The 25,893-nt window shown below is 49.9% G+C and overlaps 1 protein-coding gene across 1 annotated transcript in view; it reads right to left on the bottom strand.

Annotated features, from left to right (window-relative positions):
• LOC128373978 (intermembrane lipid transfer protein VPS13C-like) overlaps window positions 1–25,893 on the bottom strand; it is a 100,835-nt gene that overhangs the window by 22,403 nt on the left and 52,539 nt on the right. The window contains exons 39-52 of the mRNA XM_053334220.1: window positions 13,008–13,149; window positions 12,138–12,217; window positions 11,667–11,726; window positions 10,887–11,043; window positions 10,690–10,809; window positions 10,455–10,558; window positions 9,170–9,337; window positions 8,296–8,600; window positions 7,735–7,882; window positions 7,000–7,129; window positions 5,498–5,619; window positions 5,227–5,393; window positions 4,477–4,724; window positions 2,956–3,182 (exon numbers count right to left, since the gene is read on the bottom strand). Coding sequence (XP_053190195.1) covers window positions 2,956–3,182; window positions 4,477–4,724; window positions 5,227–5,393; window positions 5,498–5,619; window positions 7,000–7,129; window positions 7,735–7,882; window positions 8,296–8,600; window positions 9,170–9,337; window positions 10,455–10,558; window positions 10,690–10,809; window positions 10,887–11,043; window positions 11,667–11,726; window positions 12,138–12,217; window positions 13,008–13,149 — 2,178 coding nt within the window. The remainder of the gene's footprint in view (window positions 1–2,955; window positions 3,183–4,476; window positions 4,725–5,226; window positions 5,394–5,497; window positions 5,620–6,999; window positions 7,130–7,734; window positions 7,883–8,295; window positions 8,601–9,169; window positions 9,338–10,454; window positions 10,559–10,689; window positions 10,810–10,886; window positions 11,044–11,666; window positions 11,727–12,137; window positions 12,218–13,007; window positions 13,150–25,893) is intronic.

The raw sequence follows: 25,893 nt of genomic DNA on the forward strand, positions 1-25,893 counted from the left end.
CAGCAGGTTAATACTGCCAGCTACAACAGGTTAATACTGCCCCCTACAGCAGGTTAATACTGCCCCATACAGCAGGTTAATACTGCCCCCTACAGCAGGTTAATACTGGCAGCTACAGCAGGTTAATACTGCCCCCTACAGCAGGTTAATACTGCCCCCTACAACAGGTTAATACTGCCCCCTACAGCAGGTTAATACTGCCCCCTACAGCAGGTTAATACTGCCCCTACAGCAGGTTAATACTGCCCCCTACAGCAGGTTAATACTGCCCCCTACAGCAGGTTAATACTGGCAGCTACAGCAGGTTAATACTGCCCCCTACAGCAGGTTAATACTGCCAGTTACAGCAGGTTAATACTGCTCCCTACAGCAGGTTAATACTGCCCCCTACAACAGGTTAATACTGCCCCCTACAGCAGGTTAATACTGCCCCCTACAGCAGGTTAATACTGCCCCCTACAGCAGTTTAATACTGCCCCTACAGCAGGTTAATACAACCCCTACAGCAGGTTAATACTGCCAGTTACAGCAGGTTAATACTGCCCCCTACAGCAGGTTAATACTGCCCCCTACAGCAGGTTAATACTGGCAGCTACAGCAGGTTAATACTGCCCCCTACAGCAGGTTAATACTGCCCCCTACAACAGGTTAATACTGCCCCCTACAGCAGGTTAATACTGCCCCCTACAGCAGGTTAATACTGCCAGTTACAGCAGGTTAATACTGCCCCCTACAGCAGGTTAATACTGGCAGCTACAGCAGGTTAATACTGCCCCCTACAGCAGGTTAATACTGCCCCCTACAGCAGGTTAATACTGCTCCCTACAGCAGGTTAATACTGCCCCCTACAGCAGTTTAATACTGCCCCTACAGCAGGTTAATACAACCCCTACAGCAGGTTAATACTGCCCCCTACAACAGGTTAATACTGCCCCCTACAGCAGGTTAATACTGGCCCCTACAGCAGGTTAATACTGGCAGTTACAGCAGGTTAATACTGGCAGTTACAGCAGGTTAATACTGCCCCCTACAGCAGGTTAATACTGCCCCTACAACAGGTTAATACTGCCCCCTACAGCAGGTTAATACTGCCCCTACAGCAGGTTAATACTGCCCCCTACAGCAGGTTAATACTGGCAGTTACAGCAGGTTAATACTGCCCCTACAGCAGGTTAATACTGCCCCCTACAGCAGGTTAATACTGTCCCCTACAGCAGGTTAATACTGGCAGCTACAGCAGGTTAATACTGCCCCCTACAGCAGGTTAATACTGCCCCCTACAGCAGGTTAATACTGCCTCTACAGCAGGTTAATACTGCCCCCTACAGCAGGTTAATACTGCCCCCTACAGCAGGTTAATACTGGCAGCTACAGCAGGTTAATACTGCCCCCTACAGCAGGTTAATACTGCCAGTTACAGCAGGTTAATACTGCCAGTTACAGCAGGTTAATACTGCCCCCTACAGCAGGTTAATACTGCCCCCTACAGCAGTTTAATACTGCCCCTACAGCAGGTTAATACAACCCCTACAGCAGGTTAATACTGCCAGTTACAGCAGGTTAATACTGCCCCCTACAGCAGGTTAATACTGCCCCCTACAGCAGGTTAATACTGCCCCCTACAGCAGGTTAATACTGGCAGCTACAGCAGGTTAATACTGCCCCCTACAGCAGGTTAATACTGCCCCCTACAACAGGTTAATACTGCCCCCTACAGCAGGTTAATACTGCCCCCTACAGCAGGTTAATACTGCCAGTTACAGCAGGTTAATACTGCCCCCTACAGCAGGTTAATACTGGCAGCTACAGCAGGTTAATACTGCCCCCTACAGCAGGTTAATACTGCCCCCTACAGCAGGTTAATACTGCTCCCTACAGCAGGTTAATACTGCCCCCTACAGCAGTTTAATACTGCCCCTACAGCAGGTTAATACAACCCCTACAGCAGGTTAATACTGCCCCCTACAACAGGTTAATACTGCCCCCTACAGCAGGTTAATACTGCCCCCTACAGCAGGTTAATACTGGCAGTTACAGCAGGTTAATACTGGCAGTTACAGCAGGTTAATACTGCCCCTACAGCAGGTTAATACTGCCCCCTACAGCAGGTTAATACTGCCCCTACAACAGGTTAATACTGCCCCCTACAGCAGGTTAATACTGCCCCTACAGCAGGTTAATACTGCCCCCTACAGCAGGTTAATACTGGCAGTTACAGCAGGTTAATACTGCCCCTACAGCAGGTTAATACTGCCCCCTACAGCAGGTTAATACTGTCCCCTACAGCAGGTTAATACTGGCAGCTACAGCAGGTTAATACTGCCCCCTACAGCAGGTTAATACTGCCCCCTACAGCAGGTTAATACTGGCAGTTACAGCAGGTTAATACTGGCAGTTACAGCAGGTTAATACTGCCCCCTACAGCAGGTTAATACTGCCCCTACAACAGGTTAATACTGCCCCCTACAGCAGGTTAATACTGCCCCTACAGCAGGTTAATACTGGCAGCTACAGCAGGTTAATACTGCCCCCTACAGCAGGTTAATACTGCCCCCTACAGCAGGTTAATACTGCCCCCTACAGCAGGTTAATACTGCCCCCTACAGCAGGTTAATACTGCCAGCTACAACAGGTTAATACTGCCCCTACAGCAGGTTAATACTGCCCCCTACAGCAGGTTAATACTGGCAGCTACAGCAGGTTAATACAACCCCCTACAGCAGGTTAATACTGCCCCCTACAGCAGGTTAATACTGCCCCTACAGCAGGTTAATACTGCCCCCTACAGCAGGTTAATACTGCCCCCCAGTGGGCTGAATGTGTACTGTAGAACAGTTTTGAGGTTTTACTCGGTAGTAAAAGGTTTTTAGTTCTTATTTTAAACCAAGTGAACAGATTCCATGTGATCATGTGATCTCACCATCGGCATGGAAAGTGTGGGTGGGACAGTGTTACCGTGGTGACTGCTGTGTCCTGCTGGCTGCGGATGAAGGGGCAGGCCAGGACTTTGAGCTCCCGCAGGTTGGCCCTCATGATCTGGGCTCCGTTGTCTTCAGTCTGCAGGGTGAAACCACACTGGAAGGACACCACCAGGGCGGGGGCGTCGGCCTTCATCAGGCTGGCCACAAACACCACCTCCGGGTCCACCACCACCGCCCGCACACAAGTCTTCACCGAGCCGGCTGGAAGACAAAGCAATTCATCCATTATCTGTTTCTATGAACTGTGGGTCAAATCTTCCAGAAGCATCATCATGTTAAAACCTTTCCTACTTTAAACTTCCATTCTCTCAGAATCCTCCTCTTAGGTTCTCTGGGTTTTAGTCTTTGATACCAAACTAACATTTGACCTTTCTATCGTGCTTTCTAAACCTTTGTAATATCTAAAAAATTTGATCTTTTTTTTATCAATTCATTAAATCTCAGGTTGCTGTCACTCAGTGTGTTTCAGTCAACCCAGCAGAAGAGTCCACGCGACGCCTCTGTTAGCATCTTCACATGAAGGTCTTTGGTGATTGAGGTGATTTGAACATTTTTGAGAGATCAGGAAACTGCAGTCCTTTATGTAGTGAAGATGAATATATCTATCAAATCTGATTTTAGACTTTGTTTGTAGGGACAAGGCTCCAGGAAACATGTACAGAAGATTTTCTTACTTCTGGATGTGTGATGATGACTGTTGTGTTCTCTAAATATGCATCCAATACTTACTTTCCCATTTCAGTTTCACATATTAAGTTGTATTCCCTCTTCTCTCCATTAGTTGACAGTATATTGTAGATATTATTCTATATTTCTTTGAATTCCAATCATGGTTCTTATTATTCCATTTTCATCCATATTTACATTGTGCTTTATTTCTTTGTCAAAACTTATTTGCAGATATCTGAAATGGTCCTGGTTACTTTCCTTTTTCATTAGGGTTAGGGTTAGGGTTGGTATTTTTCATTACTGTACATATTGCTGTTATTCCACTTCCAGTGTTTAACCCTCTGGTCATATCCATTGATGTAGTCTAAGCTCTTTCTCCAGTCTATATAAGTTAAACCACAGTTTTAATGTAAAGTGGGAGACAGTATCCACCTGTTCCATCATCCTCATGTTTCTTTTTACTTGCAGTTGGTTTTTAAGTGTTAGTACTATAGTATAGTTAATACCTTCAACGGCTTTGTCATCAAGTCTGAATTTTCCAAGTACTTCATATAGAAAAGTCCAACTAACGCTATCAAATGCCTTTTCTGCATCAAGGCTTATTAAGGCGGCACTAATATTTTTATTTTGAATATGATCAATGATATGCAGAGTTCTCCTTGTCTTAGGTTTGGTGTCCCTTAATAAAGCCTCTCTGGTCTTATTTCCATTTTTATAAGTTAAATGTCAGAAATGTGGATCAGGTTCATGCTCAGCTTAATGTTCTTATGTTGAGATGAAGGTGGACCCTGCCTCCCTCTGGCTGGTTTCAGGTTCTGAGTCTTACCGGTCTTGGTGTCACTTCGCGGGTCAGTCGTGAGTTTCAGCGGCAGTCTGTCGGCCGGCGCAGCAGTCGGAGTCGGACTCTGCGGCAGAGCCTGAAGGAAGAAATCTGCAACGGCCATGAGGAACTCCACGCTGGCACACATGTAGAGTTTCTGCAGCACAGCCACCACCTCCCTCTCGCTGTCGCTCTGCCGGTACGTCACATCAATCATCGCCTCCGAACTCTGCTCATCTCGCCGGCCGACCATCCTGCAAAGAGCACGGAGCAGATCAGCTGTTAACACCACATCCCAGACTACAACAAGAAAGATCAGTGGTTTCCCAAAATGTAATAATATAATAATCTGGGTGGAAAGTGGAAGTAACCATAACCATAACCCATTTAATAACATCTTATAGAGAATATGAGACTTTGGTCATTTTGTGTTTAAAGGAATTCCTTCTGAACTGTAACCTGTGTCTTTCTTCTACATCTACACTAAATAATATAATTTCACTGTCTGTCTGGGTCAGGGTTAGGGTTATGGTGAACCATGAAGACATTTGCACATCTAACCCTAAACTTCGGATGTTTTTGTAAAGATTTTTTTCTGGCATAGACACTTTTATTAGCCGTAGAGAGACAGGTAATCATGGGGGGTGGGGGGGGGTGTGACATGCAGCAAAGGGCCGGGGTCCGCTGCGTATGTGGCTCTAACCACTCGACCACCTGCGCGCCCAAACTCCAGATGTTTAAGGTCATGTGACTCACCGTGAGGTCACCCTATCCATGCCGGTCCTCAGGTCGTCCAGCGTGCAGGCCGTCAGGACCGTGTTCACCTCCAGGCTACCGTTGGTCAGGATCTTCCCTGAAGTCTTCAGGAGGTGAAAGGCCAGCTCGCCCAGGCGGAGGCTCTCCTGGTGCTGGAGGCCGGACGGCTGAAGGAACAAGATCCATTAAAACATCAAACCGGAGTAATGACAGGACTTAAAGGACCGTTCTGTTCTTTAAGGTTTCTCAGGTTCTTCATGTGGTCACCAACCTGTTGGGGGTCATCCCTGTACAGAACCAGTCCCAGAGACTCAATGTTGAAGTTAAACTTCAGGGTCTCCAGAGCTTCGACCTCCTCTTCATCGCTGGTTACACTCGGCTTCCCAACTTCATCTGAAATCAGTGTTAGTGTTAGACCTGCTCACTGTGGTCCTGTTAGACCTGCTCACTGTGGTCCTGTTAGACCTGCTCACTGTGGTCCTGTTAGACCTGCTCACTGTGTTAGACCTGCTCACTGTGGTCCTGTTAGACCTGCTCACTGTGGTCCTGTTAGACCTGCTCACTGTGTTAGACCTGCTCACTGTGTTAGACCTGCTCACTGTGGTCCTGTTAGACCTGCTCACTGTGGTCCTGGTAGACCTGCTCACTGTGGTCCTGTTAGACCTGCTCACTGTGTTAGACCTGCTCACTGTGTTAGACCTGCTCACTGTGTTAGACCTGCTCACTGTGTTAGACCTGCTCACTGTGGTCCTGTTAGACCTGCTCACTGTGGTCCTGTTAGACCTGCTCACTGTGTTAGACCTGCTCACTGTGGTCCTGTTAGACCTGCTCACTGTGGTCCTGTTAGACCTGCTCACTGTGTTAGACCTGCTCACTGTGGTCCTGTTAGACCTGCTCACTGTGGTCCTGTTAGACCTGCTCACTGTGGTCCTGTTAGACCTGCTCACTGTGTTAGACCTGCTCACTGTGGTCCTGTTAGACCTGCTCACTGTGGTCCTGGTAGACCTGCTCACTGTGGTCCTGTTAGACCTGCTCACTGTGTTAGACCTGCTCACTGTGGTCCTGTTAGACCTGCTCACTGTGGTCCTGTTAGACCTGCTCACTGTGGTCCTGTTAGACCTGCTCACTGTGTTAGACCTGCTCACTGTGGTCCTGTTAGACCTGCTCACTGTGGTCCTGTTAGACCTGCTCACTGTGGTCCTGTTAGACCTGCTCACTGTGGTCCTGTTAGACCTGCTCACTGTGTTAGACCTGCTCACTGTGTTAGACCTGCTCACTGTGTTAGACCTGCTCACTGTGGTCCTGGTAGACCTGCTCACTGTGTTAGACCTGCTCACTGTGGTCCTGTTAGACCTGCTCACTGTGTTAGACCTGCTCACTGTGTTAGACCTGCTCACTGTGGTCCTGTTAGACCTGCTCACTGTGTTAGACCTGCTCACTGTGTTAGACCTGCTCACTCTGGTCCTGTTAGACCTGCTCACTGTGTTAGACCTGCTCACTGTGTTAGACCTGCTCACTCTGGTCCTGTTAGACCTGCTCACTGTGGTCCTGTTAGACCTGCTCACTGTGGTCCTGTTAGACCTGCTCACTGTGGTCCTGTTAGACCTGCTCACTGTGGTCCTGTTAGACCTGCTCACTGTGGTCCTGGTAGACCTGCTCACTGTGGTCCTGTTAGACCTGCTCACTGTGGTCCTGTTAGACCTGCTCACTGTGGTCCTGTTAGACCTGCTCACTGTGGTCCTGTTAGACCTGCTCACTGTGGTCCTGTCACACCTGTCTTGGATGCTCGAAGCTGCAAGTTGCTCTCTGGTTTTGGGGGTTTGGGCTCCAGGCTGGTTGCCTCTCCCAGGTTCTCCGTCAGGATCCTCAGCAGCACCTTCAGGTCGTCCTGGCTCAGCGACACCTACCGACCGAGCACAGGCACAGGTTCAGGACATGATTAGCGTAGCATGTTAACTGCTAGCTTGGCCAAACCTACGTCCTGATGGGAATGTCTAGAGAGACGCTGGCGGTCCGTTCACTACTGACACAAACCAACGGAACTACGTTACTGAGGACTAATGATGCTGGACTATAGAACCAACCGTACCTTCGGGGGTCTACTGATGCTGGACTATAGAACCAACCGTACCTTCGGGGGTCTACAGCTCGACTGGATGCAAAAACAAGAAGTCAGAAACCGTCAGTCACACTGCGTCTAACAACCAGCTTCTGACACATATGAAAGACCCTCTGAAGGGTGTTTGAATATAAAGCTCACATTATTCACTCCACAGCAGCTTTGGACTATTCAGGGTCACCGAGCACCAATAAACCGGTTTCTATCGTTCATTCTCTTGTCTTCTTTTTATAAAGCCACGTGTGGATCATTAAGCTTCTTACAGCTTCTACCTGCTGAGAGGATCTCACAGGGTTAGGGTTAGGTATAGGGAGGTACGAGATGAGGAGGGTTAACCCGAACCTGCAGCAGAATCCAGGTCTGGGATCACAGGATCCAGACTCACTTACCTTCATGGGCTTCAGATCACCATCGATCTCCACGGCAGCCATCTCCTTGAACCAGGACGCCGCCAGGTTCCTGTTGATGCTCAGGTGCAGGTTCACCGGTTCCAGCAGCTCGTTGCTGGTTCGACCCAAAGCCGGGTCCATACAAGTCCTGATGAAAGACAGCAAAGCAGATTTAAAATCAAGACCTGGTTTATTCCAATGAGTCCGTCTGTGCTGAGAGGGGACAGCGAGAGTCCACCGCCTGTTAGCTGCTCTGGATGTGGGTCAGGTCTTTGTGGGTCAGATCTTTGACCTGGGTCAGATCTTTGACCTGGGTCAGATCTTTGACCTGAATCAGATCTTTGACCTGGGTCAGATCTTTGACCTGGGTCAGGTCTTTGTGGGTCAGATCTTTGACCTGGGTCAGATCTTTGTGGATCAGATCTTTGACCTGGGTCAGATCTTTGTGGGTCAGATCTTTGACCTGGTCAGATCTTTGTGGGTCAGATCTTTGACCTGGTCAGATCTTTGTGTGTCAGATCTTTGTGGGTCAGGTCTTTGTGGGTCAGGTCTTGGACTGACCTGGAGAGTTTGAGCTGGGTCAGCTGGACGTCCATGTTGTCGATGACGGCCGGCAGAGAGAAGCCTTCAACAGGAAGTAGAGAGAAGCTGTTCCCCACCGTGATCAGACCCAGATCCACCACCACGGCGTTCTGGGAGGTGGAGGACTGCGGGACCACGATGAGCGGCGCCTTCAGGTTGATGTCCAGCGACAGACGGAAACTCTTCTGAGCAAAGTCTCGGACGCTGGACGCGGCTTTCTCTGCAGCCTGAGCCGTAGCGGCGCTCAGAGCTTCTTTAGCCGTCTGGAAGTTATCAGCAAACATCTGAAGACACGAAGGAGAAGTTAGAACTGAACCGGTCTACTAACTGAACCGGTCTACTAACTGAACCGGTCTACTAACTGAACCGGTCTACTAACTGAACCGGTCTACTAACTGAACCGGTCTACTAACTGAACCGGTCTACTAACTGAACCGGTCTACTATCTGAACCGGTCTACTAACTGAACCGGTCTACTAACTGAACCGGTCTACTAACTGAGCCGGTCTACTAACTGAACCGGTCTACTAACTGAACCGGTCTACTATCTGAACCGGTCTACTAACTGAGCCGGTCTACTAACTGAGCCGGTCTACTAACTGAACCGGTCTACTAACTGAACCGGTCTACTAACTGAACCGGTCCACTAACTGAACCGGTCCACTAACTGAACCGGTCTACTAACTGAACCGGTCTACTAACTGAACCGGTCTACTAACTGAGCCGGTCTACTAACTGAACCGGTCTACTAACTGAACCGGTCTACTAACTGAACCGGTCTACTAACTGAACCGGTCTACTAACTGAACCGGTCTACTAACTGAACCGGTCTACTAGAGGAACCGGGACTCACCAGCAGAGACATCACAAACTTGTGCAGGTAGACCACCTGGATGCAGCCCACGTTCAGCTTCACCCTGCCGTCGGTTCTGGAGGTGTCGGCGTACCCGGCGCCCTCGGTGGCGTTGGGAGTCAAACTCACGGAGAAGCTGAAGACCTCGTCGCCCACGATGGAGACGGCCTGCAGGAAACATCGGAGCCGAGTGAGCATCGGAGTCTCGGACCCTCGAACCCTCGGACCCTCGAACCCTCGAACCCTCGGACCCTCGGACCCTCGAACCCTCGAACCCTCGGACCCTCGGACCCTCGAAGCCTCGGACCCTCGAACCCTCGAACCCTCGGACCCTCGGACCCTCGAACCCTCGAACCCTCGGACCCTCGGACCCTCGAACCCTCGAACCCTCGGACCCTCGGACCCTCGAACCCTCGGAGCCTCGAAGCCTCGAACCCTCGAACCCTCGAACCCTCGGACCCTCGGACCCTCGAACCCTCGAAGCCTCGAACCCTCGAACCCTCGAACCCTCGAAGTCTCGAACCCTCGAACCCTCGAACCCTCGAACCCTCGAACCCTCGGACCCTCGAACCCTCGGACCCTCGGACCCTCGGACCCTCGAACCCTCGGACCCTCGGACCCTCGGACCCTCGAAGCCTCGGACCCTCGAACCCTCGAACCCTCGAACCTTCGGACCCTCGGACCCTCGAACCCTCGAACCCTCGGACCCTCGGACCCTCGAAGCCTCGGACCCTCGAACCCTCGAACCCTCGAACCCTCGAACCCTCGGACCCTCGAACCCTCGGACCCTCGAACCCTCGGAGCCTCGGAGCCTCGAAGCCTCGAACCCTCGAACCCTCGAACCCTCGGACCCTCGGACCCTCGAACCCTCGAAGCCTCGAAGCCTCGGACCCTCGGAGCCTCGAAGTCTCGAAGTCTCGAACCCTCGAACCCTCGAACCCTCGAAGCCTCGAAGCCTCGGACCCTCGGACCCTCGAACCCTCGAAGCCTCGAAGCCTCGGACCCTCGAAGCCTCGGACCCTCGAAGCCTCGGACCCTCGAAGCCTCGGACCCTCGGACCCTCGAAGCCTCGAAGCCTCGAAGCCTCGAAGCCTCGAACCCTCGAACCCTCGAACCCTCGAAGCCTCGAACCCTCGAACCCTCGAACCCTCGAACCCTCGAAGCCTCGAAGCCTCGGACCCTCGGACCCTCGGACCCTTCACAGAGCACCAGGGTCGGGTCTAGAGAGAACCGACCCTGGGAAACTTTACTTCTCAACATCAACGCAGGAAGACCAGCGACTGACCTTCTTGTGGATGCTTTTGGGATCGACGTTGAGAACCAGGAAGTCTCTGAGTCGGGCGGACAGATGCGTCTGCGCTCCTTGCATCAGCAGAGAGCCGTTAATACCTGCGGACACGTTCAAGGACATCAGTCGAATCAGCTTCAGCAAGGAAACCTGACATTTAAAGACGCGGTCGCAGGCCAAGCTGCTGCAGGGTTACAGGGTGCTGGTGTGACGAGGGTTCGGGGTACGGTACCTTGGATCTTGATGTCGGCCATGTTGCAGCTCTGGTCGCACACCAGCACGTTGAAGGCTCCCAGCGTCATCATCACCTTGAAGTCGATGACCTCGCTGTCTGCGGGCGACGCCGGGGCGGCTGACAGGAAACAGATTACAGGTCAGTCTTTAGAGGGTCAGGGAGTCGGCTCGTATCTCAGCGTGTCTCATACTGACCGGATCTGGCCGACGCCGCCTTGCTGCCGTCCGGCTTCAGCCTGACTTCCTCCTCTGGAGAGGAAACGCCGCCGGGCGACAGCGCTGCCGACAGGAAGTTGATGGCTGACAGCAGAGCCTCCGTGTGGAGCAGGAAGTCCAGAGACGAGAAGGTCACCTGGAGTTTGGGTTAGGGTTAGGGGAGGTTTCAGTTTTACACACATCTGTGTGTGTGTGTGTGTATGTGTTTTACTGTGTGTGTGTGTTACTGTGTGTGTGTGTGTGTGTTACTGTGTGTGTGTATGTGTGTGTGTGTTACTGTGTGTGTGTGTGTTACTGTGTGTGTGTGTTACTGTGTGTGTGTGTGTGTGTGTGTGTGTGTTACTGTGTGTGTGTGTGTGTGTTACTGTGTGTGTGTGTGTTACTGTGTGTGTGTGTGTGTGTGTGTGTATGTGTGTGTGTTACTGTGTGTTAATGTGTGTGTGTGTGTATGTGTGTGTGTGTGTGTGTGTGTGTGTGTGTGTGTGTGTGTGTGTGTTTTACTGTGTGTGTGTGTGTTACTGTGTGTGTGTGTTACTGTGTGTGTGTGTGTTAATGTGTGTGTGTGTGTGTGTGTGTATGTGTGTGTGTGTTACTGTGTGTGTGTGTGTGTGTGTGTGTGTGTGTGTATGTGTGTGTGTTACTGTGTGTTAATGTGTGTGTGTGTGTATGTGTGTGTGTGTGTGTGTGTGTGTGTGTGTGTGTGTGTGTGTGTGTGTTTTACTGTGTGTGTGTGTGTGTGTGTGTGTGTGTGTTACTGACGTTGATCATCTGCTCCGTGTTCTTGTAGATGGAGGAGAAGTTTGGTCCCGTTCGGTCGGCCTGAGGAAACGATCATGATGATTTTAGTCATGTGACCCTGAACAGATTCAACATGGCCGCTCTGAACCAAACATCACATGATCACACAGATTCAACATGGCCGCTCTGAACCAAACATCACATGATCACACACACAAAAAAACAAGATACACTGTGAGAGCATCAACAGGTCTGCACATGATGTCATGTAGTGATGTCATGTAGTGATGTCATGTAGTGATGTCATGTAGTGATGTCATGTAGTGATGTCATATAGAGTTATCATGAAGTGACGTCATGTAGTGATGTCATGTAGAGTTATCATGAAGTGATGTCATGTAGTGATGTCATGTAGAGTTATCATGTAGTGATGTCATGTAGTGATGTCATGTAGTGATGTCATGTAATGATGTCATGTAGTGATGTCATCACCTTGCAGTACTGCACTTTGAGCAGCTCGGCTCCAGATTCCACCAAAGAGCTGATGAGACACAGCGGCTCTCCACTCGAGTCTGAAACACGACATCAGGGTTAGGGTCTGAGGCTGACCTTTGAACTCCAGGCTAGGGTTAGGGTTAGGGTCTGAGGCTGACCTTTGAACTCCAGGCTAGGGTTAGGGTTAGGGTTAGGGTCTGAGGCTGACCTTTGAACTCCAGGCTAGGGTTAGGGTTAGGGTTAGGGTCTGAGGCTGACCTTTGACCTCCAGGCTAGGGTTAGGGTTAGGGTCTGAGGCTGCCCTTTGAACTCCAGGCTAGGGTTAGGGTCTGAGGGGTTAGGGTTAGGGTCTGACCTTTGAACTCCAGGCTAGGGTTAGGGTTAGGGTCTGAGGGGTTAGGGTCTGAGGCTGACCTTTGACCTCCAGGCTAGGGTTAGGGTTAGGGTCTGAGGCTGACCTTTGACCTCCAGGCTAGGGTTAGGGTTAGGGTCTGAGGCTGCCCTTTGAACTCCAGGCTAGGGTTAGGGTCTGAGGGGTTAGGGTTAGGGTCTGACCTTTGAACTCCAGGCTAGGGTTAGGGTTAGGGTCTGAGGGGTTAGGGTCTGAGGCTGACCTTTGACCTCCAGGCTAGGGTTAGGGTTAGGGTCTGAGGCTGCCCTTTGAACTCCAGGCTAGGGTTAGGGTCTGAGGGGTTAGGGTTAGGGTCTGACCTTTGAACTCCAGGCTAGGGTTAGGGTTAGGGTCTGAGGGGTTAGGGTCTGAGGCTGACCTTTGACCTCCAGGCTAGGGTTAGGGTTAGGGTCTGAGGCTGACCTTTGAACTCCAGGCTAGGGTTAGGGTAAGGGTCTGAGGGGTTAGGGTCTGACCTTTGAACTCCAGGCTCTTCATGCTGATCTGGCGGATGTAGGCGGTGGAGCACATGTCGTACTTCCTGACCTTGGTGTCGATTCCTAAATGAGACACGTGGAGGTCGAGGAAAGGTCCCGCCTTCTTCAGGGTCAGGATCACCTGTGGACCAATCACACGTCAGCACGCTGTCTGTGGACCAATCACACGTCAGCACGGTGTCTGTAGGTCAGAGTGTCTGTAGGTCAGAGTGTCTGTAGGTCAGAGTGTCTGTAGGTCAGAGTGTCTGTAGGTCAGAGACAGTGTCTGTAGGTCAGAGTGTCTGTAGGTCAGAGTGTCTGTAGGTCAGAGTGTCTGTAGGTCAGAGTGTCTGTAGGTCAGAGTCAGTGTCTGTAGGTTAGAGTGTCTGTAGGTCAGAGTGTCTGTAGGTCAGAGTGTCTGTAGGTCAGAGTCAGTGTCTGTAGGTCAGAGTATCTGTAGGTCAGAGTGTCTGTAGGTCAGAGACAGTGTCTGTAGGTCAGAGTGTCTGTAGGTCAGAGTGTCTGTAGGTCAGAGTCAGTGTCTGTAGGTCAGAGTGTCTGTAGGTCAGAGTCAGTGTCTGTAGGTCAGAGTCAGTGTCTGTAGGTCAGAGTATCTGTAGGTCAGAGTGTCTGTAGGTCAGAGTGTCTGTAGGTCAGAGTCAGTGTCTGTAGGTCAGAGTGTCTGTAGGTCAGAGTGTCTGTAGGTCAGAGTGTCTGTAGGTCAGAGTATCTGTAGGTCAGAGTCAGTGTCTGTAGGTCAGAGTATCTGTAGGTCAGAGTGTCTGTAGGTCAGAGTATCTGTAGGTCAGAGTCAGTGTCTGTAGGTTAGAGTGTCTGTAGGTCAGAGTGTCTGTAGGTCAGAGTGTCTGTAGGTTAGAGTCAGTGTCTGTAGGTCAGAGTGTCTGTAGGTCAGAGTGTCTGTAGGTCAGAGTGTCTGTAGGTTAGAGTCAGTGTCTGTAGGTCAGAGTGTCTGTAGGTTAGAGTCAGTGTCTGTAGGTCAGAGTGTCTGTAGGTCAGAGTGTCTGTAGGTCAGAGTGTCTGTAGGTCAGAGTCAGTGTCTGTAGGTCAGAGTGTCTGTAGGTCAGAGTGTCTGTAGGTCAGAGTATCTGTAGGTCAGAGTGTCTGTAGGTCAGAGACAGTGTCTGTAGGTCAGAGTGTCTGTAGGTCAGAGTCAGTGTCTGTAGGTCAGAGTATCTGTAGGTCAGAGTGTCTGTAGGTCAGAGTGTCTGTAGGTCAGAGTCAGTGTCTGTAGGTCAGAGTGTCTGTAGGTCAGAGTGTCTGTAGGTCAGAGTCAGTGTCTGTAGGTCAGAGTCAGTGTCTGTAGGTCAGAGTGTCTGTAGGTCAGAGTCAGTGTCTGTAGGTCAGAGTGTCTGAAGGTCAGAGTGTCTGTAGGTCAGAGTCAGTGTCTGTAGGTCAGAGTGTCAGTAGGTTAGAGTGTCTGTAGGTCAGAGTGTCTGTAGGTCAGAGTGTCTGTAGGTCAGAGTCAGTGTCTGTAGGTCAGAGTGTCTGTAGGTCAGAGTCTGTAGGTCAGAGTGTCTGTAGGTTAGAGTGTCTGTAGGTCAGAGTGTCTGTAGGTCAGAGTGTCTGTAGGTCAGAGTCAGTGTCTGTAGGTCAGAGTGTCTGTAGGTCAGAGTCAGTGTCTGTAGGTCAGAGTCAGTGTCTGTAGGTCAGAGTGTCTGTAGGTTAGAGTGTCAGTAGGTCAGAGTGTCTGTAGGTCAGAGTGTCTGTAGGTCAGAGTGTCTGTAGGTCAGAGTCAGTGTCTGTAGGTTAGAGTGTCTGTAGGTCAGAGTGTCTGTAGGTCAGAGTGTCTGTAGGTCAGAGTCAGTGTCTGTAGGTCAGAGTGTCTGTAGGTCAGAGTGTCTGTAGGTCAGAGTGTCTATAGGTTAGAGTGTCTGTAGGTCAGAGTGTCTGTAGGTCAGAGTCAGTGTCTGTAGGTCAGAGTGTCTGTAGGTCAGAGTGTCTGTAGGTCAGAGTGTCTGTAGGTTAGAGTCAGTGTCTGTAGGTCAGAGTATCTGTAGGTCAGAGTGTCTGTAGGTCAGAGTGTCTGTAGGTCAGAGTCAGTGTCTGTAGGTCAGAGTCAGTGTCTGTAGGTCAGAGTGTCTGTAGGTCAGAGTTAGTGTCTGTAGGTCAGAGTGTCTGTAGGTCAGAGTGTCTGTAGGTCAGAGTCAGTGTCTGTAGGTCAGAGTGTCTGTAGGTCAGAGTGTCTGTAGGTCAGAGTCAGTGTCTGTAGGTCAGAGTGTCAGTAGGTCAGAGTGTCTGTAGGTCAGAATCAGTGTCTGTAGGTCAGAGTGTCTGTAGGTCAGAGTCAGTGTCTGTAGGTCAGAGTCAGTGTCTGTAGGTCAGAGTGTCTGTAGGTCAGAGTATCTGTAGGTCAGAGTCAGTGTCTGTAGGTTAGAGTGTCTGTAGGTCAGAGTGTCTGTAGGTCAGAGTGTCTGTAGGTCAGAGTCAGTGTCTGGAGGTCAGAGTGTCTGTAGGTCAGAGTGTCAGTGTCTGTAGGTCAGAGTGTCTGTAGGTCAGAGTGTCAGTGTCTGTAGGTCAGAGTGTCTGTAGGTCAGAGTCAGTGTCTGTAGGTCAGAGTCAGTGTCTGTAGGTCAGAGTGTCTGTAGGTCAGAGTGTCTGTAGGTCAGAGTGTCTGTAGGTCAGAGTGTCTGTAGGTCAGAGTCAGTGTCTGTAGGTCAGAGTGTCTGTAGGTCAGAGTCAGTGTCTGTAGGTCAGAGTCAGTGTCTGTAGGTCAGAGTGTCAGTGTCTGTAGGTTAGAGTGTCAGTAGGTCAGAGTGTCTGTAGGTCAGAGTGTCTGTAGGTCAGAGTCAGTGTCTGTAGGTCAGAGTGTCTGTAGGTCAGAGTGTCTGTAGGTCAGAGTCAGTGTCTGTAGGTCAGAGTGTCTGTAGGTCAGAGTGTCTGTAGGTCAGAGTGTCTATAGGTTAGAGTGTCTGTAGGTCAGAGTGTCTGTAGGTCAGAGTCAGTGTCTGTAGGTCAGAGTGTCTGTAGGTCAGAGTGTCTGTAGGTCAGAGTGTCTGTAGGTCAGAGTCAGTGTCTGTAGGTCAGAGTCAGTGTCTGTAGGTCAGAGTGTCTGTAGGTCAGAGTCAGTGTCTGTAGGTCAGAGTGTCTGTAGGTCAGAGTCAGTGTCTGTAGGTCAGAGTGTCTGTAGGTCAGAGTCAGTGTCTGTAGGTCAGAGTCAGTGTCTGTAGGTCAGAGTATCTGTAGGTCAGAGTGTCTGTAGGTCAGAGTATCTGTAGGTCAGAGTCAGTGTCTGTAGGTCAGAGTGTCTGTAGGTCAGAGTCAGTGTCTGTAGGTCAGAGTCAGTGTCTGTAGGTCAGAGTATCTGTAGGTCAGAGTGTCTGTAGGTCAGAGTATCTGTAGGTCAGAGTGTCTGTAGGTCAGAGTGTCTGTAGGTCAGAGTGTCTGTAGGTTAGAGTGTCTGTAGGTCAGAGTGTCTGTAGGTTAGAGTGTCTGTAGGTCAGAGTGTCTGTAGGTTAGAGTGTCTGTAGGTTAGAGTGTCTGTAGGTCAGAGTCAGTGTCTGTAGGTCAGAGTCAGTGTCTGTAGGTCAGAGTATCTGTAGGTCAGAGTGTCTGTAGGTCAGAGTATCTGTAGGTCAGAGTCAGTGTCTGTAGGTCAGAGTGTCTGTAGGTCAGAGTCAGTGTCTGTAGGTCAGAGTCAGTGTCTGTAGGTCAGAGTATCTGTAGGTCAGAGTGTCTGTAGGTCAGAGTCAGTGTCTGTAGGTCAGAGTCAGTGTCTGTAGGTCAGAGTGTCAGTAGGTCAGAGTGTCTGTAGGTTAGAGTGTCTGTAGGTCAGAGTGTCTGTAGGTCAGAGTGTCTGTAGGTCAGAGTGTCTGTAGGTTAGAGTGTCTGTAGGTCAGAGTCAGTGTCTGTAGGTCAGAGTCAGTGTCTGTAGGTCAGAGTCAGTGTCTGTAGGTCAGAGTCAGTGTCTGTAGGTCAGAGTGTCTGTAGGTCAGAGTCAGTGTCTGTAGGTCAGAGTGTCTGTAGGTCAGAGTCAGTGTCTGTAGGTCAGAGTGTCTGTAGGTCAGAGTGTCTGTAGGTCAGAGTGTCTGTAGGTTAGAGTCAGTGTCTGTAGGTCAGAGTGTCTGTAGGTCAGAGTGTCTGTAGGTCAGAGTCAGTGTCTGTAGGTCAGAGTGTCAGTAGGTTAGAGTGTCTGTAGGTCAGAGTGTCTGTAGGTCAGAGTGTCTGTAGGTCAGAGTGTCTGTAGGTCAGAGTCAGTGTCTGTAGGTCAGAGTGTCTGTAGGTCAGAGTCAGTGTCTGTAGGTCAGAGTGTCTGAAGGTCAGAGTGTCTGTAGGTCAGAGTCAGTGTCTGTAGGTCAGAGTGTCAGTAGGTTAGAGTGTCTGTAGGTCAGAGTGTCTGTAGGTCAGAGTGTCTGTAGGTCAGAGTCAGTGTCTGTAGGTCAGAGTGTCTGTAGGTCAGAGTCTGTAGGTCAGAGTGTCTGTAGGTCAGAGTCAGTGTCTGTAGGTCAGAGTGTCTGTAGGTTAGAGTGTCTGTAGGTCAGAGTGTCTGTAGGTCAGAGTGTCTGTAGGTCAGAGTCAGTGTCTGTAGGTCAGAGTGTCTGTAGGTCAGAGTCAGTGTCTGTAGGTCAGAGTCAGTGTCTGTAGGTCAGAGTGTCTGTAGGTTAGAGTGTCAGTAGGTCAGAGTGTCTGTAGGTCAGAGTGTCTGTAGGTCAGAGTGTCTGTAGGTCAGAATCAGTGTCTGTAGGTTAGAGTGTCAGTAGGTCAGAGTGTCTGTAGGTCAGAGTGTCTGTAGGTCAGAGTCAGTGTCTGTAGGTCAGAGTGTCTGTAGGTCAGAGTGTCTGTAGGTCAGAGTGTCTATAGGTTAAAGTGTCTGTAGGTCAGAGTGTCTGTAGGTCAGAGTCAGTGTCTGTAGGTCAGAGTGTCTGTAGGTCAGAGTGTCTGTAGGTCAGAGTGTCTGTAGGTCAGAGTGTCTGTAGGTTAGAGTCAGTGTCTGTAGGTCAGAGTATCTGTAGGTCAGAGTGTCTGTAGGTCAGAGTGTCTGTAGGTCAGAGTCAGTGTCTGTAGGTCAGAGTCAGTGTCTGTAGGTCAGAGTGTCTGTAGGTCAGAGTTAGTGTCTGTAGGTCAGAGTGTCTGTAGGTCAGAGTGTCTGTAGGTCAGAGTCAGTGTCTGTAGGTCAGAGTGTCTGTAGGTCAGAGTGTCTGTAGGTCAGAGTGTCTGTAGGTTAGAGTCAGTGTCTGTAGGTCAGAGTGTCAGTAGGTCAGAGTGTCTGTAGGTCAGAGTGTCTGTAGGTCAGAATCAGTGTCTGTAGGTCAGAGTGTCTGTAGGTCAGAGTCAGTGTCTGTAGGTCAGAGTCAGTGTCTGTAGGTCAGAGTGTCTGTAGGTCAGAGTATCTGTAGGTCAGAGTCAGTGTCTGTAGGTTAGAGTGTCTGTAGGTCAGAGTGTCTGTAGGTCAGAGTGTCTGTAGGTCAGAGTCAGTGTCTGGAGGTCAGAGTGTCTGTAGGTCAGAGTGTCAGTGTCTGTAGGTCAGAGTGTCTGTAGGTCAGAGTGTCAGTGTCTGTAGGTCAGAGTGTCTGTAGGTCAGAGTCAGTGTCTGTAGGTCAGAGTCAGTGTCTGTAGGTCAGAGTGTCTGTAGGTCAGAGTGTCTGTAGGTCAGAGTGTCTGTAGGTCAGAGTGTCTGTAGGTCAGAGTCAGTGTCTGTAGGTCAGAGTGTCTGTAGGTCAGAGTCAGTGTCTGTAGGTCAGAGTCAGTGTCTGTAGGTCAGAGTGTCAGTGTCTGTAGGTTAGAGTGTCAGTAGGTCAGAGTGTCTGTAGGTCAGAGTGTCTGTAGGTCAGAGTCAGTGTCTGTAGGTCAGAGTGTCTGTAGGTCAGAGTGTCTGTAGGTCAGAGTCAGTGTCTGTAGGTCAGAGTGTCTGTAGGTCAGAGTGTCTGTAGGTCAGAGTGTCTATAGGTTAGAGTGTCTGTAGGTCAGAGTGTCTGTAGGTCAGAGTCAGTGTCTGTAGGTCAGAGTGTCTGTAGGTCAGAGTGTCTGTAGGTCAGAGTGTCTGTAGGTCAGAGTCAGTGTCTGTAGGTCAGAGTCAGTGTCTGTAGGTCAGAGTGTCTGTAGGTCAGAGTCAGTGTCTGTAGGTCAGAGTGTCTGTAGGTCAGAGTCAGTGTCTGTAGGTCAGAGTGTCTGTAGGTCAGAGTCAGTGTCTGTAGGTCAGAGTCAGTGTCTGTAGGTCAGAGTATCTGTAGGTCAGAGTGTCTGTAGGTCAGAGTATCTGTAGGTCAGAGTCAGTGTCTGTAGGTCAGAGTGTCTGTAGGTCAGAGTCAGTGTCTGTAGGTCAGAGTCAGTGTCTGTAGGTCAGAGTATCTGTAGGTCAGAGTGTCTGTAGGTCAGAGTATCTGTAGGTCAGAGTGTCTGTAGGTCAGAGTGTCTGTAGGTCAGAGTGTCTGTAGGTTAGAGTGTCTGTAGGTCAGAGTGTCTGTAGGTCAGAGTGTCTGTAGGTCAGAGTGTCTGTAGGTTAGAGTGTCTGTAGGTTAGAGTGTCTGTAGGTCAGAGTCAGTGTCTGTAGGTCAGAGTCAGTGTCTGTAGGTCAGAGTATCTGTAGGTCAGAGTGTCTGTAGGTCAGAGTATCTGTAGGTCAGAGTCAGTGTCTGTAGGTCAGAGTGTCTGTAGGTCAGAGTCAGTGTCTGTAGGTCAGAGTCAGTGTCTGTAGGTCAGAGTATCTGTAGGTCAGAGTGTCTGTAGGTCAGAGTCAGTGTCTGTAGGTCAGAGTCAGTGTCTGTAGGTCAGAGTGTCAGTAGGTCAGAGTGTCTGTAGGTTAGAGTGTCTGTAGGTCAGAGTGTCTGTAGGTCAGAGTGTCTGTAGGTCAGAGTGTCTGTAGGTCAGAGTGTCTGTAGGTTAGAGTGTCTGTAGGTCAGAGTCAGTGTCTGTAGGTCAGAGTCAGTGTCTGTAGGTCAGAGTCAGTGTCTGTAGGTCAGAGTCAGTGTCTGTAGGTCAGAGTGTCTGTAGGTCAGAGTCAGTGTCTGTAGGTCAGAGTGTCTGTAGGTCAGAGTCAGTGTCTGTAGGTCAGAGTGTCTGTAGGTCAGAGTCAGTGTCTGTAGGTCAGAGTCAGTGTCTGTAGGTCAGAGTATCTGTAGGTCAGAGTGTCTGTAGGTCAGAGTATCTGTAGGTCAGAGTCAGTGTCTGTAGGTCAGAGTGTCTGTAGGTCAGAGTCAGTGTCTGTAGGTCAGAGTCAGTGTCTGTAGGTCAGAGTATCTGTAGGTCAGAGTGTCTGTAGGTCAGAGTATCTGTAGGTCAGAGTGTCTGTAGGTCAGAGTGTCTGTAGGTCAGAGTCAGTGTCTGTAGGTCAGAGTCAGTGTCTGTAGGTCAGAGTGTCTGTAGGTCAGAGTCAGTGTCTGTAGGTCAGAGTGTCAGTAGGTCAGAGTGTCTGTAGGTTAGAGTGTCTGTAGGTCAGAGTGTCTGTAGGTCAGAGTGTCTGTAGGTCAGAGTGTCTGTAGGTTAGAGTGTCTGTAGGTCAGAGTGTCTGTAGGTCAGAGTCAGTGTCTGTAGGTCAGAGTGTCTGTAGGTCAGAGTGTCTGTAGGTCAGAGTGTCTGTAGGTCAGAGTCAGTGTCTGTAGGTCAGAGTGTCTGTAGGTCAGAGTGTCTGTAGGTTAGAGTGTCTGTAGGTCAGAGTGTCTGTAGGTCAGAGTGTCTGTAGGTCAGAGTCAGTGTCTGTAGGTCAGAGTCAGTGTCTGTAGGTCAGAGTGTCTGTAGGTCAGAGTGTCTGTAGGTCAGAGTGTCTGTAGGTTAGAGTGTCTGTAGGTCAGAGTGTCTGTAGGTTAGAGTGTCTGTAGGTCAGAGTGTCTGTAGGTTAGAGTGTCTGTAGGTTAGAGTGTCTGTAGGTCAGAGTCAGTGTCTGTAGGTCAGAGTCAGTGTCTGTAGGTCAGAGTATCTGTAGGTCAGAGTGTCTGTAGGTCAGAGTATCTGTAGGTCAGAGTCAGTGTCTGTAGGTCAGAGTGTCTGTAGGTCAGAGTCAGTGTCTGTAGGTCAGAGTCAGTGTCTGTAGGTCAGAGTATCTGTAGGTCAGAGTGTCTGTAGGTCAGAGTCAGTGTCTGTAGGTCAGAGTCAGTGTCTGTAGGTCAGAGTGTCAGTAGGTCAGAGTGTCTGTAGGTTAGAGTGTCTGTAGGTCAGAGTGTCTGTAGGTCAGAGTGTCTGTAGGTCAGAGTGTCAGTAGGTCAGAGTGTCTGTAGGTCAGAGTGTCTGTAGGTCAGAGTGTCTGTAGGTTAGAGTCAGTGTCTGTAGGTCAGAGTGTCTGTAGGTCAGAGTGTCTGTAGGTCAGAGTCAGTGTCTGTAGGTCAGAGTGTCAGTAGGTTAGAGTGTCTGTAGGTCAGAGTGTCTGTAGGTCAGAGTGTCTGTAGGTCAGAGTGTCTGTAGGTCAGAGTCAGTGTCTGTAGGTCAGAGTGTCTGTAGGTCAGAGTCAGTGTCTGTAGGTCAGAGTGTCTGAAGGTCAGAGTGTCTGTAGGTCAGAGTCAGTGTCTGTAGGTCAGAGTGTCAGTAGGTTAGAGTGTCTGTAGGTCAGAGTGTCTGTAGGTCAGAGTGTCTGTAGGTCAGAGTCAGTGTCTGTAGGTCAGAGTGTCTGTAGGTCAGAGTCTGTAGGTCAGAGTGTCTGTAGGTCAGAGTCAGTGTCTGTAGGTCAGAGTGTCTGTAGGTTAGAGTGTCTGTAGGTCAGAGTGTCTGTAGGTCAGAGTGTCTGTAGGTCAGAGTCAGTGTCTGTAGGTCAGAGTGTCTGTAGGTCAGAGTCAGTGTCTGTAGGTCAGAGTCAGTGTCTGTAGGTCAGAGTGTCTGTAGGTTAGAGTGTCAGTAGGTCAGAGTGTCTGTAGGTCAGAGTGTCTGTAGGTCAGAGTGTCTGTAGGTCAGAGTCAGTGTCTGTAGGTTAGAGTGTCAGTAGGTCAGAGTGTCTGTAGGTCAGAGTGTCTGTAGGTCAGAGTCAGTGTCTGTAGGTCAGAGTGTCTGTAGGTCAGAGTGTCTGTAGGTCAGAGTGTCTATAGGTTAGAGTGTCTGTAGGTCAGAGTGTCTGTAGGTCAGAGTCAGTGTCTGTAGGTCAGAGTGTCTGTAGGTCAGAGTGTCTGTAGGTCAGAGTGTCTGTAGGTCAGAGTGTCTGTAGGTTAGAGTCAGTGTCTGTAGGTCAGAGTATCTGTAGGTCAGAGTGTCTGTAGGTCAGAGTGTCTGTAGGTCAGAGTCAGTGTCTGTAGGTCAGAGTCAGTGTCTGTAGGTCAGAGTGTCTGTAGGTCAGAGTTAGTGTCTGTAGGTCAGAGTGTCTGTAGGTCAGAGTCAGTGTCTGTAGGTCAGAGTGTCTGTAGGTCAGAGTGTCTGTAGGTCAGAGTGTCTGTAGGTCAGAGTCAGTGTCTGTAGGTCAGAGTGTCAGTAGGTCAGAGTGTCTGTAGGTCAGAGTGTCTGTAGGTCAGAATCAGTGTCTGTAGGTCAGAGTGTCTGTAGGTCAGAGTCAGTGTCTGTAGGTCAGAGTCAGTGTCTGTAGGTCAGAGTGTCTGTAGGTCAGAGTATCTGTAGGTCAGAGTCAGTGTCTGTAGGTTAGAGTGTCTGTAGGTCAGAGTGTCTGTAGGTCAGAGTGTCTGTAGGTCAGAGTCAGTGTCTGTAGGTCAGAGTGTCTGTAGGTCAGAGTGTCAGTGTCTGTAGGTCAGAGTGTCTGTAGGTCAGAGTGTCAGTGTCTGTAGGTCAGAGTGTCTGTAGGTCAGAGTCAGTGTCTGTAGGTCAGAGTCAGTGTCTGTAGGTCAGAGTGTCTGTAGGTCAGAGTGTCTGTAGGTCAGAGTGTCTGTAGGTCAGAGTCAGTGTCTGTAGGTCAGAGTGTCTGTAGGTCAGAGTCAGTGTCTGTAGGTCAGAGTCAGTGTCTGTAGGTCAGAGTGTCAGTGTCTGTAGGTTAGAGTGTCAGTAGGTCAGAGTGTCTGTAGGTCAGAGTGTCTGTAGGTCAGAGTGTCTGTAGGTTAGAGTGTCTGTAGGTTAGAGTGTCTGTAGGTCAGAGTCAGTGTCTGTAGGTCAGAGTCAGTGTCTGTAGGTCAGAGTATCTGTAGGTCAGAGTGTCTGTAGGTCAGAGTATCTGTAGGTCAGAGTCAGTGTCTGTAGGTCAGAGTGTCTGTAGGTCAGAGTCAGTGTCTGTAGGTCAGAGTGTCTGTAGGTCAGAGTGTCTGTAGGTCAGAGTGTCTGTAGGTTAGAGTGTCTGTAGGTCAGAGTGTCTGTAGGTCAGAGTCAGTGTCTGTAGGTCAGAGTCAGTGTCTGTAGGTCAGAGTGTCTGTAGGTCAGAGTCAGTGTCTGTAGGTCAGAGTGTCTGTAGGTCAGAGTCAGTGTCTGTAGGTCAGAGTGTCTGTAGGTCAGAGTCAGTGTCTGTAGGTCAGAGTCAGTGTCTGTAGGTCAGAGTATCTGTAGGTCAGAGTGTCTGTAGGTCAGAGTATCTGTAGGTCAGAGTCAGTGTCTGTAGGTCAGAGTGTCTGTAGGTCAGAGTCAGTGTCTGTAGGTCAGAGTCAGTGTCTGTAGGTCAGAGTGTCTGTAGGTCAGAGTGTCTGTAGGTCAGAGTCAGTGTCTGTAGGTCAGAGTGTCTGTAGGTCAGAGTGTCTGTAGGTCAGAGTGTCTATAGGTTAGAGTGTCTGTAGGTCAGAGTGTCTGTAGGTCAGAGTCAGTGTCTGTAGGTCAGAGTGTCTGTAGGTCAGAGTGTCTGTAGGTCAGAGTGTCTGTAGGTCAGAGTGTCTGTAGGTCAGAGTCAGTGTCTGTAGGTCAGAGTCAGTGTCTGTAGGTCAGAGTGTCTGTAGGTCAGAGTCAGTGTCTGTAGGTCAGAGTGTCTGTAGGTCAGAGTCAGTGTCTGTAGGTCAGAGTGTCTGTAGGTCAGAGTCAGTGTCTGTAGGTCAGAGTCAGTGTCTGTAGGTCAGAGTATCTGTAGGTCAGAGTGTCTGTAGGTCAGAGTATCTGTAGGTCAGAGTCAGTGTCTGTAGGTCAGAGTGTCTGTAGGTCAGAGTCAGTGTCTGTAGGTCAGAGTCAGTGTCTGTAGGTCAGAGTATCTGTAGGTCAGAGTGTCTGTAGGTCAGAGTATCTGTAGGTCAGAGTGTCTGTAGGTCAGAGTGTCTGTAGGTCAGAGTGTCTGTAGGTTAGAGTGTCTGTAGGTCAGAGTGTCTGTAGGTTAGAGTGTCTGTAGGTCAGAGTGTCTGTAGGTTAGAGTGTCTGTAGGTTAGAGTGTCTGTAGGTCAGAGTCAGTGTCTGTAGGTCAGAGTCAGTGTCTGTAGGTCAGAGTATCTGTAGGTCAGAGTGTCTGTAGGTCAGAGTATCTGTAGGTCAGAGTCAGTGTCTGTAGGTCAGAGTGTCTGTAGGTCAGAGTCAGTGTCTGTAGGTCAGAGTGTCTGTAGGTCAGAGTGTCTGTAGGTCAGAGTGTCTGTAGGTCAGAGTGTCTGTAGGTTAGAGTGTCTGTAGGTCAGAGTGTCTGTAGGTCAGAGTCAGTGTCTGTAGGTCAGAGTCAGTGTCTGTAGGTCAGAGTGTCTGTAGGTCAGAGTCAGTGTCTGTAGGTCAGAGTGTCTGTAGGTCAGAGTCAGTGTCTGTAGGTCAGAGTGTCTGTAGGTCAGAGTCAGTGTCTGTAGGTCAGAGTCAGTGTCTGTAGGTCAGAGTATCTGTAGGTCAGAGTGTCTGTAGGTCAGAGTATCTGTAGGTCAGAGTCAGTGTCTGTAGGTCAGAGTGTCTGTAGGTCAGAGTCAGTGTCTGTAGGTCAGAGTCAGTGTCTGTAGGTCAGAGTATCTGTAGGTCAGAGTGTCTGTAGGTCAGAGTATCTGTAGGTCAGAGTGTCTGTAGGTCAGAGTGTCTGTAGGTCAGAGTCAGTGTCTGTAGGTCAGAGTCAGTGTCTGTAGGTCAGAGTGTCTGTAGGTCAGAGTCAGTGTCTGTAGGTCAGAGTGTCAGTAGGTCAGAGTGTCTGTAGGTTAGAGTGTCTGTAGGTCAGAGTGTCTGTAGGTCAGAGTGTCTGTAGGTCAGAGTGTCTGTAGGTCAGAGTGTCTGTAGGTTAGAGTGTCTGTAGGTCAGAGTGTCTGTAGGTCAGAGTCAGTGTCTGTAGGTCAGAGTGTCTGTAGGTCAGAGTGTCTGTAGGTCAGAGTGTCTGTAGGTCAGAGTCAGTGTCTGTAGGTCAGAGTGTCTGTAGGTCAGAGTGTCTGTAGGTTAGAGTGTCTGTAGGTCAGAGTGTCTGTAGGTCAGAGTGTCTGTAGGTCAGAGTCAGTGTCTGTAGGTCAGAGTCAGTGTCTGTAGGTCAGAGTGTCTGTAGGTCAGAGTGTCTGTAGGTCAGAGTGTCTGTAGGTTAGAGTGTCTGTAGGTCAGAGTGTCTGTAGGTTAGAGTCAGTGTCTGTAGGTCAGAGTGTCTGTAGGTCAGAGTCAGTGTCTGTAGGTCAGAGTGTCTGTAGGTTAGAGTGTCTGTAGGTTAGAGTGTCTGTAGGTCAGAGTCAGTGTCTGTAGGTCAGAGTCAGTGTCTGTAGGTCAGAGTATCTGTAGGTCAGAGTGTCTGTAGGTCAGAGTATCTGTAGGTCAGAGTCAGTGTCTGTAGGTCAGAGTGTCTGTAGGTCAGAGTCAGTGTCTGTAGGTCAGAGTCAGTGTCTGTAGGTCAGAGTATCTGTAGGTCAGAGTGTCTGTAGGTCAGAGTATCTGTAGGTCAGAGTCAGTGTCTGTAGGTCAGAGTGTCTGTAGGTCAGAGTCAGTGTCTGTAGGTCAGAGTCAGTGTCTGTAGGTCAGAGTATCTGTAGGTCAGAGTGTCTGTAGGTCAGAGTATCTGTAGGTCAGAGTGTCTGTAGGTCAGAGTGTCTGTAGGTCAGAGTCAGTGTCTGTAGGTCAGAGTCAGTGTCTGTAGGTCAGAGTGTCTGTAGGTCAGAGTCAGTGTCTGTAGGTCAGAGTGTCTGTAGGTCAGAGTGTCTGTAGGTCAGAGTGTCTGTAGGTCAGA

The sequence above is a fragment of the Scomber japonicus genome, chromosome 1, assembly GCF_027409825.1.
Source record: "Scomber japonicus isolate fScoJap1 chromosome 1, fScoJap1.pri, whole genome shotgun sequence".
Classification (NCBI taxonomy): domain Eukaryota; kingdom Metazoa; phylum Chordata; class Actinopteri; order Scombriformes; family Scombridae; genus Scomber; species Scomber japonicus.